Source organism: Oenanthe melanoleuca, chromosome 1A (genome assembly GCF_029582105.1).
Source record: "Oenanthe melanoleuca isolate GR-GAL-2019-014 chromosome 1A, OMel1.0, whole genome shotgun sequence".
NCBI classification, from domain to species: Eukaryota; Metazoa; Chordata; class Aves; order Passeriformes; family Muscicapidae; genus Oenanthe; species Oenanthe melanoleuca.
The window spans coordinates 883474-911019 of NC_079334.1; the positions used below are offsets into that span (position 1 = coordinate 883474).

At 40.4% G+C, this 27546-nt stretch overlaps 1 protein-coding gene across 1 annotated transcript in view; it reads left to right on the top strand.

Moving 5' to 3' along the window:
- PIK3C2G (phosphatidylinositol-4-phosphate 3-kinase catalytic subunit type 2 gamma) overlaps positions 1–27546 on the top strand; it is a 138359-nt gene that overhangs the window by 87419 nt on the left and 23394 nt on the right. The window contains 6 exon segments of the mRNA XM_056511614.1: positions 7356–7512; positions 11033–11142; positions 14277–14445; positions 19527–19648; positions 23451–23479; positions 23482–23558. Coding sequence (XP_056367589.1) covers positions 7356–7512; positions 11033–11142; positions 14277–14445; positions 19527–19648; positions 23451–23479; positions 23482–23558 — 664 coding nt within the window.

Below are 27546 nucleotides of genomic sequence, written 5' to 3' on the forward strand. Positions count from 1 at the left end.
TAGCTGAATATTCCATGGGTAGGGCATATAAACTTGTTCTGTTTCTTTTAAGGCTCCTTTTAGATCTCAGTTTTAGAATCTTTTTCTCTGCTGAGGGCCTGCCAGGACACAAAAAGCAATTGTCCAGCAGTCTCTGTTAACAAGAGGAATTGCTGCAATCTCCTTGTGAATTAACTCTCAAGTGGTTTATCAATAGGGTTAGTAATAAACCCTAACAAACACAGAAAATGTGGCACTCTTAGAAAATGGTGTAAGGCATGGGGAATGCTGCACTGAGCACTGTCAAACCCTGAAGCCTGGGAGTTTTGAATTTTCTGTGCTTTCTGACACTGACCCCCAGGAGAACACTGCTTTGACTTGAGGTTTGGAGAAGATTTCCAAATCTGAGTGATGGAATTGAAATCACTGCTGTGTAGTTAAATAGAAGTGTGTGATTCCATATGGTGGAGGGTTTTGAATTTGAGGTTTTTAGAATTTATAATAGGTATGGGACAAGATGGAGATTCTTGGGTGTTGTCTCTTTCCTCCTTCTGCCTCCTTCTTCATGTGTTCAGGTAGTAGTTTTTGGTTAGATAAAAAATCCTGCAGCACAGGTCACAAGTGATTGGTTATTAAGTCAAAAGTATAAATAATATAGGTGTTAGCTCTTTATAAAACTGTTTAGCTTTAAAAAATCCTGTAACTAGCTCAATTCACCTCCATATTGCTCACTTTTAACTAGAAGTGTTGCAGAATTCTCTGCACTTTAAATAAGATTTAACAAACAACCAAGTCCAAAGAAGAAATTAATGTCCTTTGTGTTTTAATCCTAACTCTGAGTAAAAGCAGGATAAAATAATGACAAACCACTAATGAAGAAGTGCAGCTAACCCCTTACATCTGGGCACTGAAGGTGAAGTTAGAAATGGAGCTCCAGCAGATGTTTTTTGCAGTCTGATTGCTGGTGACTGAGTGCAGGCTGCTTTACCTGTGTGTGTCAGATCAAGGAGCCCAGGGGGAAACTGGAAATTTGTGTTAACAAATGATGAGTCAGAGCCCCCAGCTCAGGCAAGGATCACAGCTTGTTTTCCACTCTATCCATTAAACATGATTAAATCTCAATGTCACCAATTCAGTTACTGACAAGAGCACATAAATATCTCAGGATAGGACAGTCCAATGTGTGAAATGCTCCTTTCATGGGTGACCAAAATAGTGGGTGTGTTCAGCACAGTGATATTACTGAAGAGCTAACATTGAGGCTGTGAGGGTGGAAAATAATATTGGCAAACTTCATATGCACAAAAGAAATATTAACTTAATGAATAAATAAAGCCATAATAGCTTAAGAACTGTATGCCTAAGGAATTCAGGAAATTCTTTCTGGTTTAATGTTTCTGCCTCTAAAGGTAGACATTAATATAAAAAATACTGTGGGTTAAACTGCAATCAGAAATGAGACTTCAGATCTGTAGTTCTACATCTTTTCTTGCAGAAGATGTTTCAAACAGCAGCAGAAATGGCACAATATAGAGTTAAAACCATGTAAACTGGTATAGGCCTGATGATTTAGTTTAAGAATGTAGGTTAAAAAAAAAATATATATTAGATGCAAGTTTTAATTGTCCAGGCTGTGGTTTACTAAGGATGCTCAGGGCATTCAGAAATCTTTCTGTACTTTATGGGAATGAGGTCACTACTAACTTCAGACCAGTTAAACCCAAGGCTGTGTCCAGCTAAATCTTAAAACCTCCTAAGATAATCTTCCAAGGCAATGTGTTCCAATATTTACTTTTCCTTATACTGAGAATTTTTTTCTGTTTTTGATTTTGTTGTATTTTTTTTCTTATGGAAAGTCAGCACTTCAGCTGGTTCAGTTTTCTCTCTTATTCTTGTCTAGACCCATCTGTTTTAGTGACTCCTGCAGATACAAGAAAATCCCTTTTGGCCTCTCAAAAACCTTTCATCTCCTGGGTAAACAAGCCCAGGCTCCTCAGCCTCTCCTTGCAGGCACCATGATGTTGGTGGCTCACTCCAGTTTAGTGACATCTTTCAAGTTTTGGCAGGGGATGAATTAATAAATGCTAACATTTTATATGTGTCATCTTTCAGAATTGTCATTAGTAACCAGTATGATGGGACAGAGAATTTTGTGTTTGTGTTCAGCAGTAATGAAATGGTCCTTTAAATTTGTTCATTTGTTGGCAAAGGTCCTTGGTACAAGTTTTCAGTTGTGGTGAAAGTTTGAATTAGCAGTTTTTTATAAAGGGATCTGAGAGTTTTACTGCAGCCAAATATGAGTTGATGATAAGACACTGAATAGAAAAGCTTGAAATTTGAAGTAATCCTTTTGTTTCACTTTGCACCAGGAAAGCTTCCCCTGGAATATTTTTAACATTTTACTTTTAGAAGGATGGGGAGAAGGAGCTCAGGGAAATTACAAGGAGTCCAGAAAAAAGCAATTAAAATCATTGGACATCTGAAATACAAGACTTGTGGGAAAAGGTACAAGCAGTTGTCTACAGAAGATTGAGGAAAGACTCAGTAATTGTCTGCAAATACTTTAGAGGCAGCTGTAGGGAAGATGGGATCTTCATGTTCCCTTAGGAAAGAGCAAGAATTAATAAGATGAAAGCACAGCAAGAGTTAGATGAGACATTAGGGGAAAAAAGGCTGTGAGGGGGCATCCTAACACAGAAATAGGGAGGTTGGAGCAGAGCTCTATCATAAAAATATTTGAGAATAGGCTAAATAAGAATCCCAGAAGAATGTTTATAATCTTGTTCTGATAAGAAGAAAAATGGAATATCTCTTGTGGCCCAGGCATATTTCTTTATGTTTGCTGGTGATGAATTGTGTTGTGTGGTTGTTCCCTGTTTCATTATTTAATATATAAAAGGAGTGCCATTGATTATGGGTTTTTACTGTGTCTGCAAATGTCTATGATTACTGTGATTAAATATTTTCACTTGGCACTCGTGTTCATTTATTTTGTGTTCTTCAATAAGCTTTTGGCTTTTGCTGCAGAGGATGTCAGCAATCAAGCACTCCCTAAAAGCTTTTCCTATTTTATTGGAGACATCTAAATTCCACAAAGTCATGCTGAATATTATCAGTCACTCTTGACTCAGCCAAAATGATTTTAAAGCAGTCAGGAAATATATGGGGGGTTCTGCTGCTGAGCTGATTTTTAAATTGCAGAGAGTTCTGTGTGGTTTCCCACACACTGTCCATATGAAAAGCTGGACCACAACAGATTTGATCTCATTGCACTGATGTGTGTGACTTGGACTTTTCCATAAGTGCACTATTGGGAAGCTTGGATTGGATCAGAGCAAAGGTCATTTGTTGCTGGTTATCTCACATGCTTTTCCATTTAATATAAAAGGTCAGTGTATCATTCTTAAATGTTCTGTACCGTGAGATTCAGAGTAGGAAAAATTAAAACCATTGTTGACCTTACCAACTTTGTTAATCAGCTTACATCTAGTGTCTCATAACAAATCCTGATGCTCTTCCTGGTTTTCTTGGAATGCAGCATAATTCTAGCCCACAGTGAAGTCCCAGCAGATGTTCCCATCACCCCAGACCAAGTTTATTTTTGCATGATGATCTCTTCATTTCCTTGAGGTTTCCTTTCTTTTTTCCCTCTCATGATTTATCATCCAAACATTTGTAATCTCCAGAGGAACTGCAAAACACATCCACATGAAAATCTTAAATCTCTAAAAGAAGAAAAGAATAAACCCCCATAAAGTAGCCTTGTTTCTCACTGAATGGCTGGAATAAACTCCTTTGTCACAGCCATGGTAAAGTATCAGCCTTTAAAGTCCAGGACTGCAGCCAGACTCTGTCACAAACAGGATTATTGCCTTTTTGACTGATTTCTACTATAAAACCAAAGGGTTCATTAATCTCATCTAGGGCTTTAGGGGGGGAAAAAGAAAAAGGAAAGGGGAAAAAAAGAGTAGGCATGATGTGCTAAGGTAGCTTTAATGATTTTGGGGCTTTATTGGCTGTACATGTTTGGTCAATCTCAAGCCACCCCAGTTCTCTCAGTGAGGCTTTTCTTTTCTAAAAATAATGGTACCAGACATTAGAATTACACAGTAGAGGCCATTCAACAATGCTTCTATTCCATATTTCTTTAGCACACCATAAACAAGAAATAAAATGCTTTTGGTCTACAGAGAGATGATAAAAGGCTTTTACTTGAAAGTACTTCATCCTACCAGTTGTTTTTAAATGATGCCAGGCATTTCTTCAGTTTGAGGGAAGCAGCAAGTTGTGCAAATCCAGATTTTAGGCCAGGGGCTCTTGTCCCATTGGCTGTTACACCATTGCTATCAAACATCTCCTGCAGATAAAATGCCATAGGCCTTAGCTGTGATCTTGGGGATGCTCTGGGCTGGGAAGTATTTAATGTTTGTGACTTTTAGATAAGCTCTGTGAGCAAGCCATGAGATAGATGGAGGTCCAAGGGAAGGCTGATGGCCAGGCCTTTGGGTGCACTGCTCATCTGAATAAATGCCAGAGGGGAATGTGATCTTGGCATTCTGCCCCAGAAAAGGCTGCCCCTTAAAGATTAAATACTGATTAAAATACAGAAAATACTGATTGAAATACAGGAACTCAGCCTGTGCCCCAGGGTGAGGTTCATTTGCACAGGGTGTGGCACATGCAGCAGCAGGACATGCATTGCTTTCCTCTTCATTTGCTGGTGTGAATTTTCCCATCGTGATGGGCAGTGACTGGACCTGATTGTTTGTAATTTTGCTGGAGGATTTTCCCTTTGTTGGGAACTTCAGAATTGTACTAATTCAGAGAGAAAGGGTTTACTTTCTCCATTTCAAGGAGAGGCCCTGCTTTCCCTGGCAGACACCTGTCTTTCAAACAAAAACTCCCTTCCAGTTTATTGTTATCCAAAGGAGTTTGTGAAAGCAGCAAGGAACATTTACATGGATGCACAGACATTCATCCTGTCAACTGGTTTTTCAGAATCCTTAATGTTCCATTCAGGAAGTAAGCATCTCTTCCCACTGAAACTTTATTTATAATGCTATTGTGAGAAATGCCTGTGTTGTTCCTTCTAGTGGGTCCTGTTTCCCATATTCTAAGTTGGCTTTATGTGGTGTTTATTTGTTTTGGTTTCTGAGCTTCAACATCCAGAGGTTGCAGGGTTTACCTTGTGGGAGAGGCTCTGATAGAAAAAGACCTTAAACAGAACAGGAGAAATCAGATTCCTGGATCATATTTTTCATGTTGACAAGGGAGGACTGGCCTAACACTCTAGAGCATGTTCACAAAAGATACTGAGAAACTTTAGAACCTTTTAAAACTGCTCTCAGTCATCCCACAAGTACAAATAATCTATAAATAATGTAAATATTAAAATATCAGTTGTGTGTTCACCCAGATCCTTTAGGAGCAACAGTAAGAGAAATGACTAATGTTGCAGTCATTACATTATGGGGAAGTTGGCCCACAGCCCAAGCCAGCAATGTTAAACACCATATTTCTTCCAGTAAAGTAATTTCTGATTGCAGTATCTGTTTTCAGCTCAAGTAGCTCAATGGGGGGGACTTGTCCTGGCTCAGAAAGGGCTGTGTTTTCATGGTGTAACTGTGTCTCTTGATGCTGCTGGACATCAGAAATCAAATATGAATTTTGACAATTATAGTGGTAGTTTCTGACTCCTTCTATTTTAGCCCAAGAACAAATTTGGAGTTTAGACATTCTGGAGATGCTAAAATGCTTTCAAATCAGGATTTAGATTGGCCTTCTACCCACATATAAATCAAGATGTTAACACTGATAATTTTCTCTATCTCTCTCTCTCTTTCCTATGGGTTTCAACAAATTGAATTTCATTATCTAATTGTATCAGTTTATTTAACACTTAATATCTATTTTAAATACCACTGATAAACAATAAGATGAAAGATGAATGAATGAGTGAAAGAAGGTTCTGGGAAAGCCTGAACTCTCAGGAGTCAGTGATAGACACAAGATCTTCAGCCCAAACCTACACAATAACTGTGTGACAGTCACACTTCAATATAACCCTCACTCACATCTTGCATCAGACAGAAAAACGTGGAGGGAAAGAATTTTTATTGTGGACTTCATCATGCCTAGCACTACTTTTCTGAATTGGATAATATTTTTTATAAAACCACCCTGGAGGCCTGGACTGCTTGGAGGTGAAAGGCAACCAAGGGAGATGTGGATTCCAAGTTTGCTGCCATGGGAGCGTTTCCAAACATCAAAGTGGGGAGGCCACCTGAGCATTCACTGCGACTTAAACTTCCAGCTGTAGCCTGTAATCTCATGACAGCTTGTTTTTCTTTCTGCAGTGATGTAAGGCAGGCACTTTCATGGGAAGATGAGGAAAACTCACAGGAAAGCTCATCTGTCTCATTTATGAATGCATCAGGAAGCAAGGGGTTGACTCAGCCCACGTTTGAGGTTTTAGCAAGAAAAAGACATCCTGAAATTTATTTCTTCATTTGGACTTACCAAGAACACTGAGTTTATTTAAATTTATTTTGAATTAAGGGTTCACACACTGTATATTGCCTTGGAATAGAGCCCTCTAATCTGTTGACATGGCTCTGTGTCCACAGTTGTGATGAGTAAATCACTGCAGTAGGTTTCTCTGTGTCAGGATGCAGTTTATCAGCCTTTCTGGAGCTGTTGAATGATAGGATTGTTAGGAGAAGCCTGGCTAATCTGGTTTTTTTTCTGCAATAGCATGCCATAGCCACAAACCATGCTGGTGATAAGAAAAAAAGGCAAGCCTTGTTGTCAGATTCTGCAGCAGGGGTGAGCACAGAGTAAGTGTTGAGAAAACAAGACAATGTGTTTATATTCCCTTTTAATTGAGTCAGAAACATCCCTTCAAAATGGTTTATATTTAATGATAGCATCATACCTTGGGGTTTTCTTGCTGCTGTTGGGTTGTGGAGGTGTAGGGTTTTCTCTTCAATCCCCCTCCTGCCTGGTAGGGAGTCGATATTTCTAACCCACCCTCTTTGAGAATGACTTCTAAATATTCAATACCAAGAGAGAACTTGTTTCCAGATTCACTTTCAGGATGGAGTCAAGAAATTGAAGGAATGAGGGTTTAAAAAGAAAAGCAAAGAGAGGCAGAAGAAAGCACTTGCTAGATTTCTCACTCAGGAACTCTTGCTGCCAAACCTGTCTGTCCCAGCAGACAGAGCAATAGAGATTTCCACACTGAGAAAGGGAGAGATGAAATAATGAGGAAGGGAATACTGGAAAACACTGAAAATGTGAATAATGAGTTACAAATATTGTCTTGCATGATTAGCTGTTTTGGGTGAAATTTCTCACGTAATTGTTCTCTTTTCAAGGGACTGAGCTCCCTTCATCTCCACATCAGAGATGGAGTATTTCATAACAGAGGGTGGGAAAAGCCCACAGCACTTCCAGGAGTTTGTGGAGCTTTGTTGTCGAGCTTATAATAAAATCAGGAACCACAGCCAGCTACTCCTGAACCTGCTAGAGATGGTAAGAAGCTCGGGGATAAAACCAAAAATCAGTTTCCTCTGGGGTTCTCTTCCCTTTTGCCACCTCTCTGCTGCCTCCAGCAGCACCATGACTGGAGAGGCCTCAGGTGCACAGCTGATGATGCTGGTGCTGCTCTTCCTGTCCACTTCCAGTCCCAATTTCTGAGAAAAGGAAAGCTAAGCTGCTTGGTGCTTTTCTGTTTTGCAATGCATTATTTTTACAAAATAGCAGAAAACTGCAAAAGAAGCTGCATAGAAGTTTTGCAATCAGGAATTTCAGTCAGCCCTTTTTCTAGGTCTTCATTTACCCTTCCTGTTCACATTTGCAGGACAAAGTAAGCTAAATGTTTCACAAGGTGGGTGATCTGACAGTACTTAGCACTGCACTACACTGATGCCTTTGGAATGGGGTGTTGCACATTTTCACTCCTTTATGCCTCTGTTTACTTATGGGGGAAAGGTTAATGATTTTCCCCTTCATGGGTAGGAGAATATTACATCAATTAATATTTGCTAAGATGCTTGGCTAAGATATGCATCCAAAATTTGTATGCAGGGCCCCATGACCTAAGGGAGTGGTCTGTGCCTGGAAAAGTCTGCATGGCCTTATAAACAGAGCTGCTGAGCTTGGGGCACAGCCAAAAGCTGCTCTGTAAACACCACTTCATCATCTCCAACTTCTGCAATGGGGGAGGGCAGAGAAATGGGAGCAATCTCTCCCCTTGCTCTTCCAGCTTGTTCCTGGGTTCTCATGCAGTAATTCAGTGAGAGATTCCCTAACGTGGGGAAGGAAGGATTGCCCCAGGTCTGAACGTGCTGCTTGGTGGCCACAGAGGTGCAGCAAAACTGCATTCCCATCATAAAGCACAGTTTTCCTCTGGAAGCAGAGCAGAGTGAGGCTGCAGGACATCCTGCCCAAGTTCAAGAGCCTCTGGAAAGCTCAGGATCAGCCTGTTCCCTCCTCCCCAGCAGGAATCCCTGCACTTCTGAGCAGGCTGCAAACAAAGCCCCATGTCCTGCCCATCTCCCTGTCTGCCAGCACAGAGATGATGATGTCAGCTTGCTCTGGGATAATTGAGAGCATGTTAGTGAGGAAGATGCTCCCAGCAGAGCTCTGAAATAACCAAATCTGCCTGGCCAAAGCTCAGCTTTGTCTGTATTCAGGGCATGCTGCATCTCTTGTTTCTGCTGATCTTGTAGCTGAGCTAATAGAGCTGAGCTACAAGTCAGCATCCAGATGTGTCTTAATATTTGTCAGTGGACTGCAGCTCACAGTATTGTTGCACTTCATAATTGAAAAAAACCTGGCAGCACACTCACACCTCATAGAGGAGCAAAAGGAATTAAACAAACAAGACCAGTTTGGGAGCACCTTCATTTTACCAAAAATATTTAGGATGGTGAACCTGTTTCTGCACTTGGAGTGTTGGTCAGAAATTGTGAATATCAAAATGTTTCAGTTCCATGAGTCATTTCTGGAAAAAAAAAAAAAAAAATTAGACAGTGAAGTTGCACTTTGAATTAATTCCTCTACAGAATTTCAGATGTCATCATGGAGGGATAAGATTAACTAATCACTGCTCATTGGTATCAGTGAAAGTCTAAGATTTCTCTCACTGTTTGGAAACCTGTATCATTAATCTTTAATTCTACTCCCACATTCTGTGATTCTATTTGTAAAACACAGTTAAGAAAAAAAAAAAAGAAAAAAAAAAAGAAAAAAAAGAATGGCTTTCTAAAAACCAGAGTATTTCACAGAGTATTGCACTGAATGCACAGAGTATTCACAGAACAGTAATCTGTACCCTGGGTGATCAGTGACAATTAGTGGTTTCTAGCAAGCATGGCTATGAAAAATTTGAGGGATTTTTTGCCCAGTTTGGGAATGAATGTTATTCTTGGTGGTGAGCAGCAGGTTTCTAAAGCTGTCCTGACGTTTGCTACTGGGAGTAAGAAATAATCCATGAAGTTTCCATCACTTCCAAAAGCTGACACATCTGTGGGAGACCCAAGAGTCTGCTGTGGGTTCAGAGTTCAGCAGTTCAGCTGTGTGAGTGCCTGTGGTTCATCAGCTTTGCTCTCATTAAAGATTTGATGGGAACTGTTGTAAAGAGGGTGGTGGCAGGACACAAACACCTGCTGGCTACTTTAAAGAAATGAAAACTCCATTACTGTAATGAAGATTTTTTAATATAGAAAGTTTAATGTTTTTTTTTTGTTTGTTTGTTTTTTTAAATCCAAAGGGAGAAGGAGCTGTTATCATCTTTTATAAATGGGTTGAAGGTATAATGATAAACAGCACTGTGTGTCCTTCAGTGCTGAATATTGTTATTGTCCCTCCTGTCAGTCTCTAATTCACCTCCTTGAGCTTCCTGCCTCTGTTCCTTGCCAGTCAAAACTTTATGAAGACAGCAATCTCACTGCCCAGTGGTAGCTGGGAATGGGGCTGAGGAAGATTTTCCTCATAATGCCAAAAATAAATGTACAAATGTTGAGAGTGTTTGAGGGAAAAATTTTAAAATAAAATCAGTGCTTCCTTTTTTCTTTGCAGTTACTTGAAAAACTCTGGGTCTTTCTGTCTGAGCTAGACATAAATATCAGTGAAGAATACACAGCAGTGACTGCAATTCAGACACATTTCCATCTGAGCAATCTGGAGGAGTGGTGTTTTTCTGCATTGCACACAAAAAAAGCATCATTCCTAACTTGCTGTGATTGCTGAGAAAAATCAGTAGGTTTTGAAGTGAGTAAATTTTGTTGTTGTTGTTGACATTTGAAGATGCCTGGAGAGAGCTGTATGGGCAATTGGGCACACTGAGCTGCCTGATCTCCTCAAGTGTTTGTTTGCAAGGGGAATATTGGCATTATTTGGTGTTTGGATCTAACCTGGCTGGCTAACTAGAACACTTCTGTCCCTCACTGGTGGGGAGTGATGCTGCTGCAGCTCCCACTGCCCACCCCAGGCTGCTGCCATGGACCAGTGTCTGAAGGAGCTTTTCTCCCCCCCTGACTGTAAAGGGAATCTGGGAATCTGTGGTTCATTCTCCTTTGCAGGAGGAGCCAGAGCAGTGGTGGTGGAGCCAGGAGCTACAAATGAGAGGGTGATGTTGAGCTAGATTGAATTAGGGATAAGGCAGCACTGTGAGCAGAACAGAAATGTGGTTACCATTGCTCAGGTGGCTGAATTGGGTCACCTTCCCTTCCTCACCATTAGAAGGATCTGAAGGATCAGCAATGCACACCTTGAGGTTATGGTACCTGAACAGAAAGTAAATACCTAGAGTGGGTCATGGATTCTGACCAATACTCTTTCAGGTGACTCAGTGTGAAGGTTTACAATGCAATATATTCACTTCATTATTCCAGGCATTGCTCTAGCATCAGAACCACTTTTCAGATCAGCAAAACTGTTTTACAAGATGTTGTGGTGTAAAACCTTTCTTCTCCACTTAGGCCCATTTCATTTTAATTTTTTTTCAATGGAACAGTGGACCAATGATCTAATATTACTCTACATTTAGGTGCTGCATGCAGGATTGCCTGAGCTGAGCAGCCTCCAGGATCTGAAATATGTGTATGAAAACCTCCATCCTCAGGACTCAGATCTCCAGGCTACAAGCAGCTTTACAAGGTAAAACCAGAATAAGATCTAGAAACCTTGTCTTCCTCAGGCATGAAGCAATTTTTCTCTTATGTTAAGAAGCTTAATCAGGGAAAGTACACAAAAGGATAATTTGTCTTCAAGAATTAATTATATATTTTATTATAATATATAAAATATTAATATATTATATTAATTAATATAATATATTATATATTAATTTAATATATATATATTTATGTTTACTTTCAAGAAGTCATTCCTTATGCATGTTATAACCAATTTCCTCAAATTTCTGGAAGAAACAGTTGTGCATTTGTGGTACACTTGTAACAAGTCACTTACTCAGTGCCTGGAGATTTCTTAGGCTTTCATGATGAAACCATTCTGATTTATTTGGTTTTAAATTTGGCAGCTGCATGCAAACAGATTTGGACTGCTCAAAGTGTTAATAGTCTGAGTGAGAGCCTTCAATTGCAGCATTTTACTCCTTTTTCTCTTCCTCTTTTGACCTTTGGTGTGGTCTCAGAGAAGTGATTTCCCTCTGAGACCATAGTTTCTCCATCTGCAGACAGTGCTGGTTCTTGCTTTTAAACAATTAACAGATCAACCACAGAAAAGCATTGTATGTGAATATTGGTGCATTTAAGCTTCATTTGTGTTAAGATAATGAAACCTTTCATCTGTTCATGGTAACAGCTGGGGGTTCATGATGAGGAGCTGCAGCTCATGTGCATAAAGTCAGTCTAAGACCCCAAAAACTTGTCAAGCAAATCTATTGTTCCATGACTTTACACACAGCATAGCACTGGGTTCCTTTTCCTGTAACACTTGGGTTGTCTCATATACTTTCCCTCCTGCCCCTTGGCAAGATTGTTATATTTTAAAATTTAATTGCAGCTTCACATTTACCATCAACGCCTACTCTATCCTTTCCTTTAAAATTTCACATATTCCCAAATTACAGGCTTACATTTGCACTTAAAATAGGAAACATGCAGTTTCTAGTCAAACTGTAAAAGTCTTGATTCTGTCAAATAGTTCAGGTGGTTGTGTCTGTCTCTCCTGGGTAAAACACCCAATCTGTTTAATTAGTGAAAATGGGCTGGGATACACAAAACAAGCAGGAAAATCAGAGTGAGAATTGCATCAGTGCCATGCCAAGCTCAGAGCTGGAGCCTCTCTGGAGGTGGGAAGGATCAGATCCCAGCTGAGTCACTTGAGTTAGGGCTGGCATCTTCCTCTCAGAATTCTTGTTAGGGATGGTGTTAGGGAAATGAAGCAAATCTAACACTACATTTTCCCCTAAAATGCATTCTGAAAACTCCAGAGCTGTTGTTCCAATTTCCTTCCAAATGCTGAAACTTTGTTATTTTCCATCATTACATCACATAGAAAAGAGAGATGTTGCTAGAGCGCATATTTTATTCATTGATATTCTTAGAATATGTTTGTATTATATATGCTCATTTTCAAGAGAAAATCCCTCTACATTAGTTCATGAATTTCCATGGATCTCATTTCTTTGGACGCTTCTTTTCTTCTTTATTCTAATTTCTATTCATTTGAACATTATTTCTGTTAATTCAAAAAATGTATTAACATTTCAACATGTTTGAACATGGGGGTAATATCAGACCTCATGTCTAGTAGGATTTTAACTTCTGGAAATTGTATCCAGGCACTTTTCAAAAGAAGACTTTGGGATGGCCTGATACCTGGATCCATGCAGAGACTGTCTGTAAAAACACTGCCCAACCTGCCTTTAGAAATGGAAATATATTAAGATTTTTCTGAGCTTTGTGTTACCTAAATCATCTTTATTCCTTATCTCCTTGTTATACAAAATACTGATATGAGAAAAAATCCAGCTACATTTTCATGGTCAGTCTCTGGCTTATTCCTGTATCTATTTTTCAAGCTGAAAGATAAGGGAATTGGAAGTTCTGATTATTAGCACAACTTCTAGTAGTTCTCAAATCCCTCATAATTTGTAGCTCCTTTTTCTCTATAATTTCTTCCAAAACCACTTCATTGTTTTTCAAATGTTCTTTTCTAGGCAAGGAGTGTGGTCATTGGAATGTTAAATGCTGCCAGCAGAAAGTTGTTTCTTGTTCTAAGTACAAGGTGGTTATTGTAATCTTTCAGATTCAATCATACAATGTGTCTGCTGAAAATCCCAATCTGCTGGTGGAAATAGGAGAACAGTATTGCTCTGTATTTCTGTAGAAGTGGGTTGCTTTTAGCAATTTCTGAGTTTGGTTTAGCAGTAACGCTGACATTGGCCCTGGTGTTGTTTAGAAACAACATGGAATGATGAATGATGTCAGAATGCTCCTGGCAGGAGATGTTAATTTGTTCTTTGCCATCACCTCTTTGGGCAGCAGAACAATTGTGTCAGGGTTGGGAGTGCAATGCACTGACCCCTTTCAGGCTCACAAACCATTCTGTGTTTTGCTGAGTTCCTGGGTCCCATTCCTGATTTAAGTCCTGTGCAGCAGCGTGTGGTGCCATCTGTGAGCAGCTCCCCTCTCTCAGGGGTCAGCCCTGTGATGAGCTGATGAGCAGCATTGTTCAGCTCCCAGCTCTCAGCCCTCTGGAAGGTCACAGCCTCACATGGAGCATTAACAATGCACCAGTTGAGAGTCAGACAAGAGTTCTGTGTCTCCTCATCAGCCCCGTGCACCTACTGCCAAATGAAACATCCTTGTCTCCAGCATCTGCCCTGAACTCCCTTTGATCCTTGCAACTCAATTTGATCCTTACCCCTCCCTCCTCTCCTCTTCCCCTGACAACACAGTTTTATCAGAAACTGGAAACCCATCCTACCTCTGGATATAAATTTCCTCTATGTTTTTCTGCAGATGTCTTCAAATGTCAGCATGGTGTCAGGCAGGCTGCCTGACATTTTTAATGTGCCTGCACAGGGGTGTATATTTAAAATGGGTTTTAAGAGCACCAGGTTGGCCTAATGCAATGAATGGAGTTGATTTCAATTGATTGCAGTGTGCAATCTAACCCCCTCATGGAAAGCCATGAATAAGAGATGCAGGGTGGATCTGCCAATTACCAGGGGAGCACATGGCACATCTTCAGCAGCCTGGCAGAGGGGGTGCTGCCTGGGTCAGCTGCTTTGCTTATTTATTCATGGACTCATTTTGCAGGTTCCTGTCATTGCCCAGGTCTGCCATATCCACTCCAAACCACAAATGCCAGCAGTTTCCAGCTGGGCAATCCACAGGAACTCCTTTCCAAACACTGTGCTGGTCTCAAACTGATCAGCCAATCTCTGTCTCTCAGGGAGAGAATTTCAGCAAGAAATATCCCAAAGAGGTGAAACACTGAAAGTTGGTGGCATCTGACAGGAGATGCACCAAACTACAACACTGAACTTTATTTCAGTGATGTTCAAGTAGTTTGTAAAGATTGTGGTGCACATGTGAACAGGATGCAGACTTCCTCCTCAAATTTATATTTTTGAGGAATTAGTGTTATAAAAGGTCTGTTGCTGAAAGCAGTAATATTCTGGAAAACTCTACTTATGTGGGGGCATACTCATCTTGAAATGGAGCTTGGTAAATTCATGGATGGAAATGTGGAATACAAATGAAAGACTGTTCATTAACATCTGAGAATCCCATGTAAATAAATTTTGTTCATTATATTCTAAGTGATTTTCAGGCCTAGATGGAAATGAGAAGCAGGATACTATTGAGAAAGATAAAGAAATATCCACCAAGACTAAAATCTTAATAACTAGTCAGTAATAATGGTTGTATGTGCTGTGTATAAAGGCTGGTGAAAAATAAGCACCAGCCTCAGAATACCTGTCCCACAAGGAATGGCTGCTTCCTAAAATTCAAGTGGCAAACCACCACTGGTCACTCTTGAAAACATTAGTCAGACTTTTCATCCATCTCCTTTTACACAAGCAGCCAGTCAGTCTGTTCATGTTTTACCTGATCCTGCAATTTGGCAGCTCAGTAGAAAGACCAAAGCCAAATCTGAAATTCAAAGTCAATTCAGCAGGTGGAAAGCAGAAAGCCATTACTTTCCAATAATCCCAGATACTTAACTTTCTTTTCTGAGAAGTAGGTCAGGCACCAATCTGCATGGTAAACAGTTATTGTCATGTGGAAAATAACATTTTTCTCTCTGAAATCTGTGTTGGCACTATTTGGATTCGCTGCTAATATTACTCTAGTTAATGAGTTTCCTGTTTTGTTCTGATTAACCTGCACTTTCTTTATACTGTTCACTTAGTTTATCTATCTCTAGACCATCAGGCATTAATTTTCCATGCAGCCTGGGCTGCCAGAGCTCTGAAATAAATAAGGTTGTTTGTTTTTGTCATCTTTGTGAGGGCAGAGCCAGCTTTGGGCACAGGCAGAGGTGGTAATGGCAGGGAGCAAGAGAAGGACTTTTACAAAGAAAACCCATGACCTTGCTTCTTTCAACTATTGCTAAGCTTAATGTGGCTATGGAGAAAAGAAGGTGTATGGGGATCTGGGGGAGTTCAAGGAGAAACTTCCACCACTGGTCCTTGGGATGAACTCCAGGAATTCTAGTAGAAAGGGGTGATGTGATAAACTGGGTCACTGAACTAATCCAGACCAAAAATAAACTGCAGAATCTCAAAAAGATAAAAGACACGAGTTTGATGCTCCCCATTGCTCCATATACAGTCAGGAACCAGCTTTTGGGGAAGAGGGATTCCTTAATCCAATCTGCCCTTGAAAGAAAGTGCAGAGCTGTTCCACCCTGTTGGGGAGATGCTCTGGGGTGGCATCAGAACAGCAAAGAGGTTTGAATTCTTTGTGGATTACATGAAATAAGGTTTGCTTAATGTTTTCTATCCTAGCAAAGAGGACTGCATGCAAACAAAACAGAGAGGGGGAGGAAACAACTGATACTTCTGTTCTTATTTGATTTTAGATGTTATAATTTCAAATAACTCACAGGAAAAAATTGCAGCAGTGACAACACTTGGCTCTGTTTAGATCTAAAGGATGTGATTAGCAGTCTGGGTTTTTAAAGTCTTTTAGAAGCCTAATGGACCCATGGAAGGAATAGTGCTTGTCTGACACAAGCAGTTGTGAGCAGTGATGATGTCTGAATTAGTACTAATTTACAAGCTGAGGTCTGTTTTATGTAAATTAAAATGCAGTGTGTTTAGCAAAGTTAACGTGCCTCTGATAGTAATGTGGCAAATTCCCTGACTGCTTTGCTATAATATGGCCAGTTACAGATTCTATAACCTAATGTCTCAGTGATTTAGGAAATGTTTTAATTACACATTAAATTAAATACATAGGAGTTAAAAAGGAAGAGTTCACCTCTGATGCAGCCTGGTTAATCATCACTGAATTGATTTTGTACTAAGATTTTGAAATGAGATTTGTTTTCTTATTTTACATCAGATTGTTAATTTGTTTAATTTATTAAATAGTTTGTATCTGTTTCTGAAGAATGTAGTTAATAATTAAGATAATGAACCAAATCAATTCTGAGGTATCTTTCCTTGTATTACATTAAGAGGAACATAAACATCTTTCCTCAGTTTACTGTGGCTAATTAGTGTTTGATAAATTCACACACTATTTTGAATAAAATCTGAATTTCAGGGGGTGAGCCTGTAGGTAGGATATTCCTTATTATTTCTGGTTTGGTTCCATCTGTGAAGCTACAGACTTTAGCCAGAGCATCTGAGATCATGGAAATTAATGGGATGAATGGAGTTGATTTCAGATGATTGCACTGAGCATTCCAACCCACTCACAGAAACCCATGAATAAAAATCTAATTTGAAATGACAGGTGGAGCATTTGCTCAGCTTTGAACAAGGCATGATGAAGGTGGTTAAGGGTGTTTTCAGCCCTTTTAACCTAGTTAGATATAATCCAAAATTGTGAGGGAAAAAAAAGAAAACACAGCCAACCCCTGACTGTTTGGTGGAGAGTTTGCTGTCATGCAATTTGAGACTAATGGGTTGTTGTTCTGTAACATCAGAACAGATACAGGCTATCTTCAGAGAGCTGTGGGAATAAGCAGGGAAACAAAAAAATTACCATCAGAAGTTAATAGGTCTTAAAAATTCAATTAGCAGGGATTCAAGGGAGCAAGTGTTTTCTAATGAGGACTGCATCTCACTCTTCAAAAGCCTGTGATTATCTTGTGGTGTTATTTCTCTACTTGAGTTCACTTTCACATTTGAGTACATATCTACATCTTTATCTATGTTCTATGTTTTTCGGGGTTTTTTTGTGTCTTTTCTGATGAAAGATCTCAAAACTCTAGGAAATCAAAACAGTGTTCCTGCTCCCCTTGCACAGGGATGAGATGGAGGGAGATTCCAGGAGACATTTTCTCTCTTTTTTTAAAATTCATCTCAAGCAGTTCCACGGGAATAGAGCTTTTAAGAACAACACATCATGCTCAGCTAAATCACAAATTAAATCCAAGAGCCCTGTGCAAACACGTGCAAGCCCATGTGAGGTTAGTGCAACCAAAAATAAATATAATCAAACCCAGTGCCTTCTCTCCTGCCCAGCTAAATGAACACGTGCTGTTCAGCCCTGGGACTCCTCTCAACACACACGGAATGTTCTGCTGGTCCCCTGATGCCTGGAAAAGAGGAGGAGCTGCTCCAGGACAAGCCTTGAGGAGGCTGTGGCAGGAGCAGTCCTTGGAGCAGCGGGGCTCAGGGCTGGTGTGCTGAGTGTGTGAGGCAGGCTGTGCAATTTGGGGTTTTCTGGGCTTGTGTCCGTAAAAAGAGGGGTTGAGGAGTGGAAAACCCCAGCATAAATAGCATCTCTTCTGTTTGTTCATCCTTCGGGAAAATAAAGGAAGTTTGGATTCACTGTGGGGTTCACTGTGGGATTCACTGTGGGGTTCATTGTGGGGTTCATTGTGGGATTCACTGTGGGATTCACTGTGGGATTCACTGTGGGATTCATTGTGGGATTCACTGTGGGATTCACTGTGGGGTTCACTGTGGGATTCATTGTGGGATCCATTGTGGGATTCATTGTGGGATCCATTGTGGGATTCACTGTGGGATTCCTTGTGGGATTCACTGTGGGATTCCTTGTGGGATTCACTGTGGGATTCCTTGTGGGATTCCTTGTGGGATTCACTGTGGGATTCCTTGTGGGATTCCTTGTGGGATTCCTTGTGGGATTCACTGTGGGATTCCTTGTGGGATTCCTTGTGGGATTCACTGTGGGATTCCTTGTGGGATTCCTTGTGGGATTCCTTGTGGGATTCCTTGTGGGATTCACTGTGGGATCCATTGTGGGATTCACTGTGGGATTCCTTGTGGGATTCACTGTGGGATTCACTGTGGGATTCCTTGTGGGATTCCTTGTGGGATTCACTGTGGGGTGATTCACTGTGGGATTCCTTGTGGGATTCACTGTGGGGTTCATTGTGGGATTCCTTGTGGGATTCACTGTGGGATTCACTGTGGGATTCACTGTGGGATTCACTGTGGGATTCCTTGTGGGATTCGCTGTGGGATTCCTTGTGGGGTTCACTGTGGGATTCCTTGTGGGATCCTTGTGGGATTCACTGTGGGATTCACTGTGGGATTCACTGTGGGATTCACTGTGGGATTCAATGTGGGATTCACTGTGGGATTCCTTGTGGGATTCACTGTGGGATTCACTGTGGGATTCACTGTGGGATTCCTTGTTGGATTCCTTGTGGGATTCACTGTGGGGTTCACTGTGGGGTTCACTGTGGGGTTCACTGTGGGGTTCACTGTGGGATTCACTGTGGGATTCACTGTGGGATTCACTGTGGGGTTCACTGTGGGGTTCAGCAGAAAGCCAGGCTCGTGTGCACTGTGCTCTGTGCTCGCCCTCATTTTCCTGGATCTCCAGTGACTCTTCCCAGAACTTGCACACCCTCCCTCCTCCTCTGCAGAGGATGTGCCTGTGCCACATTAAAGCACCGTGGGATGAATAGTGGTGCCATAAGCAGTGAGCTACCAGGGAGCAAAACCACCAGGCAGACTGATATTTGCAGGGAGCCATTAAGGAGAGCAGTTCATTCCCTATAGTGAGAAATAAATCAAGAGCTAATTAAAGCATCCAGAAGGAAAGCATGGCACAAAATTAGGAAGCCTAATAGAAATTGGAGGCTGTTATATGATGCTTTAATGGTGTACTATTCGTTTTCACACACTGCAGTGATCTTTCAGAGTTTGAGTTGTGTGCTACCCAGGCAGGTTTCTCTTTCCATGCAGCAAACACTATGAATTACAAACTCAATTCTCTGGCACTTGGCACTACATTAAAGGAAGGTGTTTCTTTGTTAAAATCACCCTATCAATTCTCTTGTATATATATTTTTTTTCCAATATGCCTCTCTGATCATTTCCCTGCTCTGCCTCTCCTTTTCCCCCAACACAGGGATATCTCATCCAGGTGCTGCAAACCTGCAATGTGATCACCTGCCTGGAAAAATCCTGTGGCCAGTTCTCCAAACCTCACAGCCAGCTCCAGGAGCAATGCCCACCTCATGCCCTCCCAGAGTAAGGCAGCTTTATTCACTATATATATTATTCACTAATATTATGAATGTTATTCTGCTATTAACTGGTTCTCTCTTCTGTGCTCAGATAAACCTGTGGGAATATTCCCAGCAGTTCTATTTTTAGAAACACAAAGGCATAGTGACATATTCTATCAAGCCTTCTCTTTAGCCCCAGAAGAAACTGAATCACAGACCATTGTGGCAGCCTAAGTTTTGTATTTTACTGTTCTTTTTTTAATGGAAGGAGAAAAGGGGAACAGCTTGGGCCTGAAAATCTATTCCTGAAATTAAAGGGTAAGTGGTGTTGACTTCATTAAAGGCACCTTCAATAGGTTTTATTTTCTTCATAATATTTATCAAAACTTATGGCAAGTCCATATGTTAAAGCAATGTAGGAATGCTCACAGTGGGTCAGAACAGAAATCTCTGAAATCTCAGAAATCATCTCACCATGATGAACATTTTGACAACACTAAGCACATCACATACCCCAGCAGAGAAAGAGACAATAATCTTATGTACTGCCCTGCCCCCAGGCCCAGCACTCTGCACCTCACATCATTCTGTTTAATATCTTTTGAAAAAATCTGCTGTCATTAGTTGCAACAATTCTGAATATTCTTTCTATCCTTGTGCATGTCCATTCCTGCTTTTCATTTTCTGAATGTTATTTCTTTACAGTTTCCTGGGGTAGTGAGTTTATTTCTGTCTTATATAAACCAGCTTTGCCTTATGTAACAGCTGCCCATGGCTTTAGAAATAAAAATGGAGTTATTTTTTCCACAAATATCATATACATTATACTGCACACACCAGTGAGTACAAAGCAGTCTTCTCTTAGTCCTGGTACAAGCCCTTCTTCAAACTCAATCTACAAAAAACATAAAGCTGGCCTAAAATACAGGCAGCTTACTTGGACCAAGCTGAGATTCAAGGGATACACTTGAAAAAGAGAAAGGTCTTTGGATTTGACATGCAGTAAATGACACAAACAACATGGTTTGAACTTAAAGTCCATGAATTTCAGATCCAATCTGATATTCCCTCGAGCTCATGAGAAGCATTCTGAAAAAATGGCTTAAGGTTGGTTAATTCTAGAGAATCTGGCTCCTGCCTGAGGGCATTTTATTGACTCCAATTTGATTCATTATGGTTTCTCACATGGGCTGGTTTGCAGCAGCTGGTGAGAATAGAAATTTCACTAAACAAATGCTGAAATTGCTTGAATCGTGGTTTTGATTTGGAGATACTTGCAGGCTAACCATTAGGTTGTAAAATAAAATATTTAACAAGTACCTGTTTATGAATTTTTCCTGTGGTGAGCAGAGCCCTTTGAAAGAAAATACATTTCTCTTCAGAAGCACATAAACCTCAGAAACCCTGTAGTGAATTTCAAAAATAGCACTAGTCATTTTTCAGATAAATCTACCTCTAATAAAACCCTTTGCAACATTTTCACAGAACTCACAGAGGGTTAATCTGCATTTACTGAGGCTGTCTCTAGGAGCTCTATGCTTTATTGCCATAATTCAGTCCCAGCAGTATCCTGCCACTGTAGGATCTCTCCCTAAGATTGTGCTAAAACAATTCATTTTATGATGTTTTTTGATAGGCACTTTTTTTAACGTTAAAATTTTGAGTTGTGTTCTAACAGAACTTCATTAATTTGAGGTTTTTCATGTATCCCAGATTTTATTCTCATAATAAAAACCTAATTATTTCTTTATAGGAAGTTATTACTGAAACTGCCATGCTGTATCAGACCATTAGTCTGCCTGTGTGCTACAAAGCTCCAACTCTGGCTGATGCCAGGTGCTTCAAAGGAAGGAAAAAGCCTTGTCCTACAATGTAATCACAAAATCAGTTTGAAAAGGTCTGATTAAAGAATTTAAATGTTTAATATTGCTAGAATAATTGGAACTGCTAACAGAAAGGATTTGGTTTCTGCTTTGTAATGATTCCATGAAATTGTACATATTCATGTCTCATTAGGAGAAAACAATGAAATATGAGAGTGCTTCATACAAGTGCTAAATACATAGTATATTGCAAGAAACAAATGGCAAAAGCTCAGAGTTCTCAGAATCTGAAATTTTGCTATTAACATGTGTTCATTCAGCTCATATTTAAAAGTTAGAAACACAGCTGCCCTAAGCAAGCCCTTGCACTCCAGCACCAACTTTCCAATTTGGTTTCTGAGAGGGCATTAATTGTGTTTCATTGCTGTTTTGTAAAGTGCCAAAAGCCTTTTCACCCAACCAAGCATGCAGGTGCCATCAGTTATACCCAGAGCAAAGTGCAGGCAGGCAGGAATTGCCTGTGCTGTGTGGGACACTCACACACAGTGCAAGCTGATGTTTTCCTGACCCATTTCAAGCAGATGCAGAGCCTCAGGTTGGGAAGTTCCCCTTTTCTGACAGCAGTTGTGATTCTGGGAGGGCACAGTCCCCTCTTCCCACCCACTGAGAGCCCCTGGCAAGCCCTGGTGCTGCAGAGCCATGGGCAGGAGCTCCCAGACCTGAGCAGAGCTGATCTCCCCTGCTGCTTTAATCACAAACTCCATCTGAGCTGAGCTTTCCCCCACAGGACTTTGCAGCTGCCTTCCTAAAAGCTGGCCAGTGTATCACACACTGCACAGACCCTTTCTCTGTACCCTGCAGACACCTGCTGGGATCCAGTGGGGAAAAAAGCTCATAGCAGAAAAACCAAAAAATAATAAAAAAAAAAAAGGTTTGTACACAAGACTTGAGTATTTACTGTGGTGGTGGTGGGACATTAAATACAACCAGATCCAAACTTCTGCCTTTTCTGTGTCTCACACATTAGAGGACATAAAGCATAATGTTAATTAGGAATCCTGCTATTAGCAACCCATATCACAAAACCCATTATGGGCAATTTAGCACAGATAACTTTTCTAATGCTCCTTCAGCCTAGGAGATGAATACCCTTTGTCAGGGCAAGGTTAATAGAAATTGATTATGTGTGTTGTTAAAACTCTAACCTTTTGAATGATCTAATATGCATTCTCTCTAAAATGCAAAGATGATTCAAGTAAAAAAATGGGAGGTTTTGACATTTTCAACCACCAAAGTATTTGAAAATTGACGTAAGGCCATTCTATGCATGAGTAATTTATTTACTAACCCAAAATTAAATTCATCTTAATAAAAATTCAGCAAGAACATTACTTCTGCTGTTTGTATTGTTATTGCTTTTGTTGGGATTGATTTTGTTCGTGTGATGATCGTTTGTTTTCATATATTATTTTTATTATGCTAGTACCTGGAATTAGATATGGGATCAAGACCTACTCTGAAAACCTCATCTACACTCTAAATAGCTGAGGCAAAAATGCAAGCAATGATATATTCACCAAATGTCCCACTTGCTGTAAGGCTGTGGTGCTCAATGTTCTGTGGTAAGGGTATGTCAGCTCTGGGCTGAGATCAGAGATCTGTTTTGCAAAAAGGCAATTTTTTCCTTGGGATCATAAAGGGCCAGTTGTTTAGAGACTATAAAATGCAAATAAGTGTCTTTTAGGATTTGTTTATTTATTTACTTACTTATAAAATTAATTATTTGGAGAGCAGAAGTGCTTCAGTATGAGAGAATTTACCAGGAATTATTAGAAGAAAGTGAGCCATGTAATGTGACCTGTGAGCTTACCCTGTGAGCATCCCTTCCCTTACCTGCAGAACCTCTTAGGGAGCCTTGGCTTTCCTCTGTCAAGCAGAGATGGAAATATTTTCAGCAAATACAATTCAAGAATTCTGCTTACCAATATTCTTCTTTTGCAGGTTTCCCCACTCATGGCATTTACCTATACAGGTATTGAACACACAGGAGTGAAGGATTTGACCCTCTACCTGAAGCAGCTATGAAGTGGCTCCAGGAAACTGGCTAATGTGAGCATTTCCAGCATTTCTTTTATTTGCACATGATTTCTAGTAGCATTTACCAAAAAGATTCAGGACATTTTCCATTGCCTGTTTTGAAAAAAAAAAACAGAAAAAAAAACCCAAACAAAAAACATAAGTGACACATCTTCTAAAGAAGCATTTTGGGATGGAGCCATTGCAGCATTCATCAAAACTTAAGACAAAGACAAGTATGACTGAGAAATAGTTTATTAGACCTGGCAGGGCATTTTTCAGGAAAAAAAGCTTTCCTTCCTTTGCTGCCATTGAAAAGTAGTGATTCACTGAATTTTTGACAGTAAGGAGTAGGTTCTAAGGAATGTAATGTCTAAAAAAAGCAGTAGGCTTTGAAATATTGAAAAGTCTGGTTTTGACAGTTGTTAAATGAAAAGTTCCATTCTTTCAGCCCAGAAATACCCTTTTCAAAATGTATTTAACAGGTAGAAGAAAGTTTTGCAAACACAAAACCTAACCCAGAATGTTTCAATAATATCAGAATGCTGCATTGTGTCCATTAAAATTGGCATTTTCTCAGTTTTTATTCATTATTGCTTTCTGAGGTTTGAGGTTTCCCTCCTGTTTAAAAATGGAAAGCCAAAATGGAAACAAACATTGACTTTTCATTTTCTGTGCCAGCACCTCAGCAGAATAAAAGGCAGGGCTGAGAGCAGCAGAGGCAGCCTGGGGAGATGTTAAATCATGATGCTGCATCACTTCAGGAGCTGAACAGTCAATTACTGGCAGTGACCCAGGGCTGAGGGACAGGAGCATCCTCCCTGAGCTGCCTTTGTCAGGGAAGCTGCCAGCCAGGGAGGAATGGTGTTTGATATCAGAGCCCCAGAGGGCTGCAGTGCCGGTGGCTGACCCTGCTGTGTCCCTGTGGCACATCCTCAGCACAGCCAGGTGAGCCCTGCCACGTCCCAGGGCACAGCACAAACTGGGGCTGCTTTGTTCTCACAGCAGGACAGCCACAACAGGCCAGGACAGGGTGTTTGTTCTCCAAAATCTCAAATGTCTTGCAGCAGGAAAAAAAAAAAAAAAAAAAAGTTTGCTGCCTAACTAGATAACTTTCCCAGCTGTGACTTTGTAATGGAGATTAAAGAGGAAATTGTCCATATGCAAAACAAACAGGAGTTTTCTTATGAATATGAATACAAATTCTGAGCCCTGATTTGAAACTGAGATTCCCAAAGAGGATAAAAATCTTTTTGTCTCACTGAGTTACAGGTAATTTGGTATGAACAGCTGACTTGGGTGCTTGGCTCCTTTGACTGGCACTGCCAAGTAATCTGCTGAAGGTTGGGTAGATTGTTGTGCAAGTAAAACACAAGAAATACTCAATGTGAGCATTAGTGGTACTACCTACTAGTGGTGGTTTTGTTTTGTTGTTTTTTTGTTTGCTTGTTTTTAGTTAAAAATAGAATTGAAGCTTGAGAGATGGATTTATGTGTTTGGACTTGGCTGTTTATTAATTCTTATTTATAGTATAGAGAGATTTTAGTACTTCTAGCTGACAAGCTAAAAGCAAGAGAATGGAGCTGTATTTTGCTTGTTACAAGGTTTTTGAAAGGCAAACAGTCTAATTAAAAGCTAGCATCTCTATTATTTATACTTTTGACCCAATGACTAACACTTGTGACAGGTGGGAAGGGATTTTTTGCACTGAGCAGCCCAGGGAGGTGATGGAGTCTCCTCCTTCCCTGGAGACATTCCCAGCTCACCTGGCCACGTCCCTGTGCCCCCTGCTGCAGGTGACCCTGGGCTGGGAGATCTCCAATCTCTGTGATTCTTTTTGAGCCTCAAGTCAGGGCCATGGGTTTATTTTCCATGTTAAGTGTTTATTTTCCATGAGCACCTTTGGGTCAGGGCTGAGCCCATGACCCAGAAATGGAGCTCAGTGTCTTCTGCTGGGAGGTGCAAGGTTTTCAGTTTGGGCCAAGCACTGCTGTGCAAAGCCTGATCTGCAGCTGAAGAGCTGGACTGCTGAGAGCCCTGGATAGCCATGAAACATCCCCCAGCCATGCACAGAAGCTCTGCTGTGCTTCCCATGTCCTTCCCCTCCTTCTTGGGCCTGGGGCTCACAGCCTGCAGTGGGGACATCCTCCAGCACTGGCACAAAACCATCACTGGGGTATTTGGGGCTTGTTCTGCTTGGGGACAGCCACTGCTGTGGCTCTAAGGAGCCCAGGGGACAATTTTCCAGCCTGGAGGGCTGAACCATGGGGAGAAGAAAGCAATTTTGTGCCTGTGAGGGCTGTGCTGCCACTGGAGGGCAAGGCATGACAAACAGAGCAGGGAGCAGATTGTCTCCATCCCTAAAGTGCTGCTGCATCTGGGAAATCATCTTGCTTGCCCTCATGCAGCTAACCTGCAATTCTGGATGATAACTTTTAAAGTTATTGATACTCCATGCACTTTGAATCATTTTTTTTACTTCAACATGCTTCTCCTGCTGGGAGGTGGGAGAAATTTAGGAAATACTGAAGTGTTCTGACCCACTTAGAACAAGGAGACCAGTTGGTGGGTAATTTCCTTTGTATTCTCTTCTTTTGTTCTTTTCACTCTGGTATGATTTTAAAAATATTGTGGTGTCATCTTGGCTTTAGTCTGAGCATAAAGCCAAGCTAAGAGGCTTTCTTGATAAAGTTAATGCAATTATTTTGTCCCTTTTCATACCTATGACAACTTTGCACTCAAATTTGTCCTTTTCTCAAAATGTTAAGCAGCCTGGCTGAAACTATTTAGTGAGTTGTCAGTTCTCAAGCATTATCAAACCATCATTCCTATGAAATAGTAAAACTATGTAGGAGTAAATAATTAATTCTTAAATTTGTGAAGAAACCTAGGAAGATCAGTTGCCTGCAGAAAATGATTCCTTTTACTTGCTACAGTAATTTCTTTATGCTAAATTGTAGCTGTAATGTATTTAAGCTGTAGAATAGGCTGGAGTATTGCCTGAGATAGGGAGAAGAGCTTTTATTGCATTATAAAATACCCTTGTAACACTTGTAATCACTGTAAACACATTATCCTAAATGACTAGGCACCATTTAGAGTTTAGTCCAGTCTACACAGGACTAAATTCATGCTTGGTTCTATCAGTCAAGCAATTATAAATCCTAGAAATGAAGAAAGAATCAGATTACATCCAAATTCCTTCCTCAGTCATGCCTTAAGTGCAAGCTTTTTAGTCCAGACTAAGTTCTGATTATGAAAATTTTATTACAATTGAGAGTAGGTCAGAATGCCACTGACCTTTTCTGCTAAATGGTTGGAAGGAAGGAGGAAGGTGGGAAACAGCTGCCTTCTTATTTGCTCTGGAGCTCAGGTGGAATTAAATGTTTCTTCAAACCCTTCTTTAATGAACACAAACCTTTTCTTCCTCTATCTCTGAATTTTATGCCAGATCCATCCAGTAAATGCAGAAACATCAGTTGATGGAAATATTTGTTCTTGGACTGGTTTAAATGCTCAAATATGCCCATGTCCTTCCCTATTCAAGGCATTTTTTTAAGCCTCACTGGGTTTATTTTATTGAAGAATTGCCTAAATATGAGCCCTTTCTTAAATTCAGGTTAGCACTGTTATAAATAACTGCTTCACCAGACTGTGCTCATGAACAAGCTGCATTCATTACATCCATCACTAACATGCACAGGTTGATGCACCTTCCTTAAACTGAGTCAATTAGGACAGGATGAAAAACATTTCTGATCACAGCAAAAGAGTTTTTATTTAGTTTTGGGCCAGCTGCACCACTGCTGACTGACTCACCATCTGCATACACTGAAATACCTGAGGTTTTACATCTGCAGAGCAGAATTCTCAACAATCATCAGAATGAGTGATTTGAGTTTTGCTCCATTAAATGGCAAAACAACCAAGTGATGTCACCAATAAGAGGTGAAGCACCAAGAAACATTGTAGAGAAATTTGATAACATGGAAGAGAAAAAATGTTTATGGTCTCAAAAAAG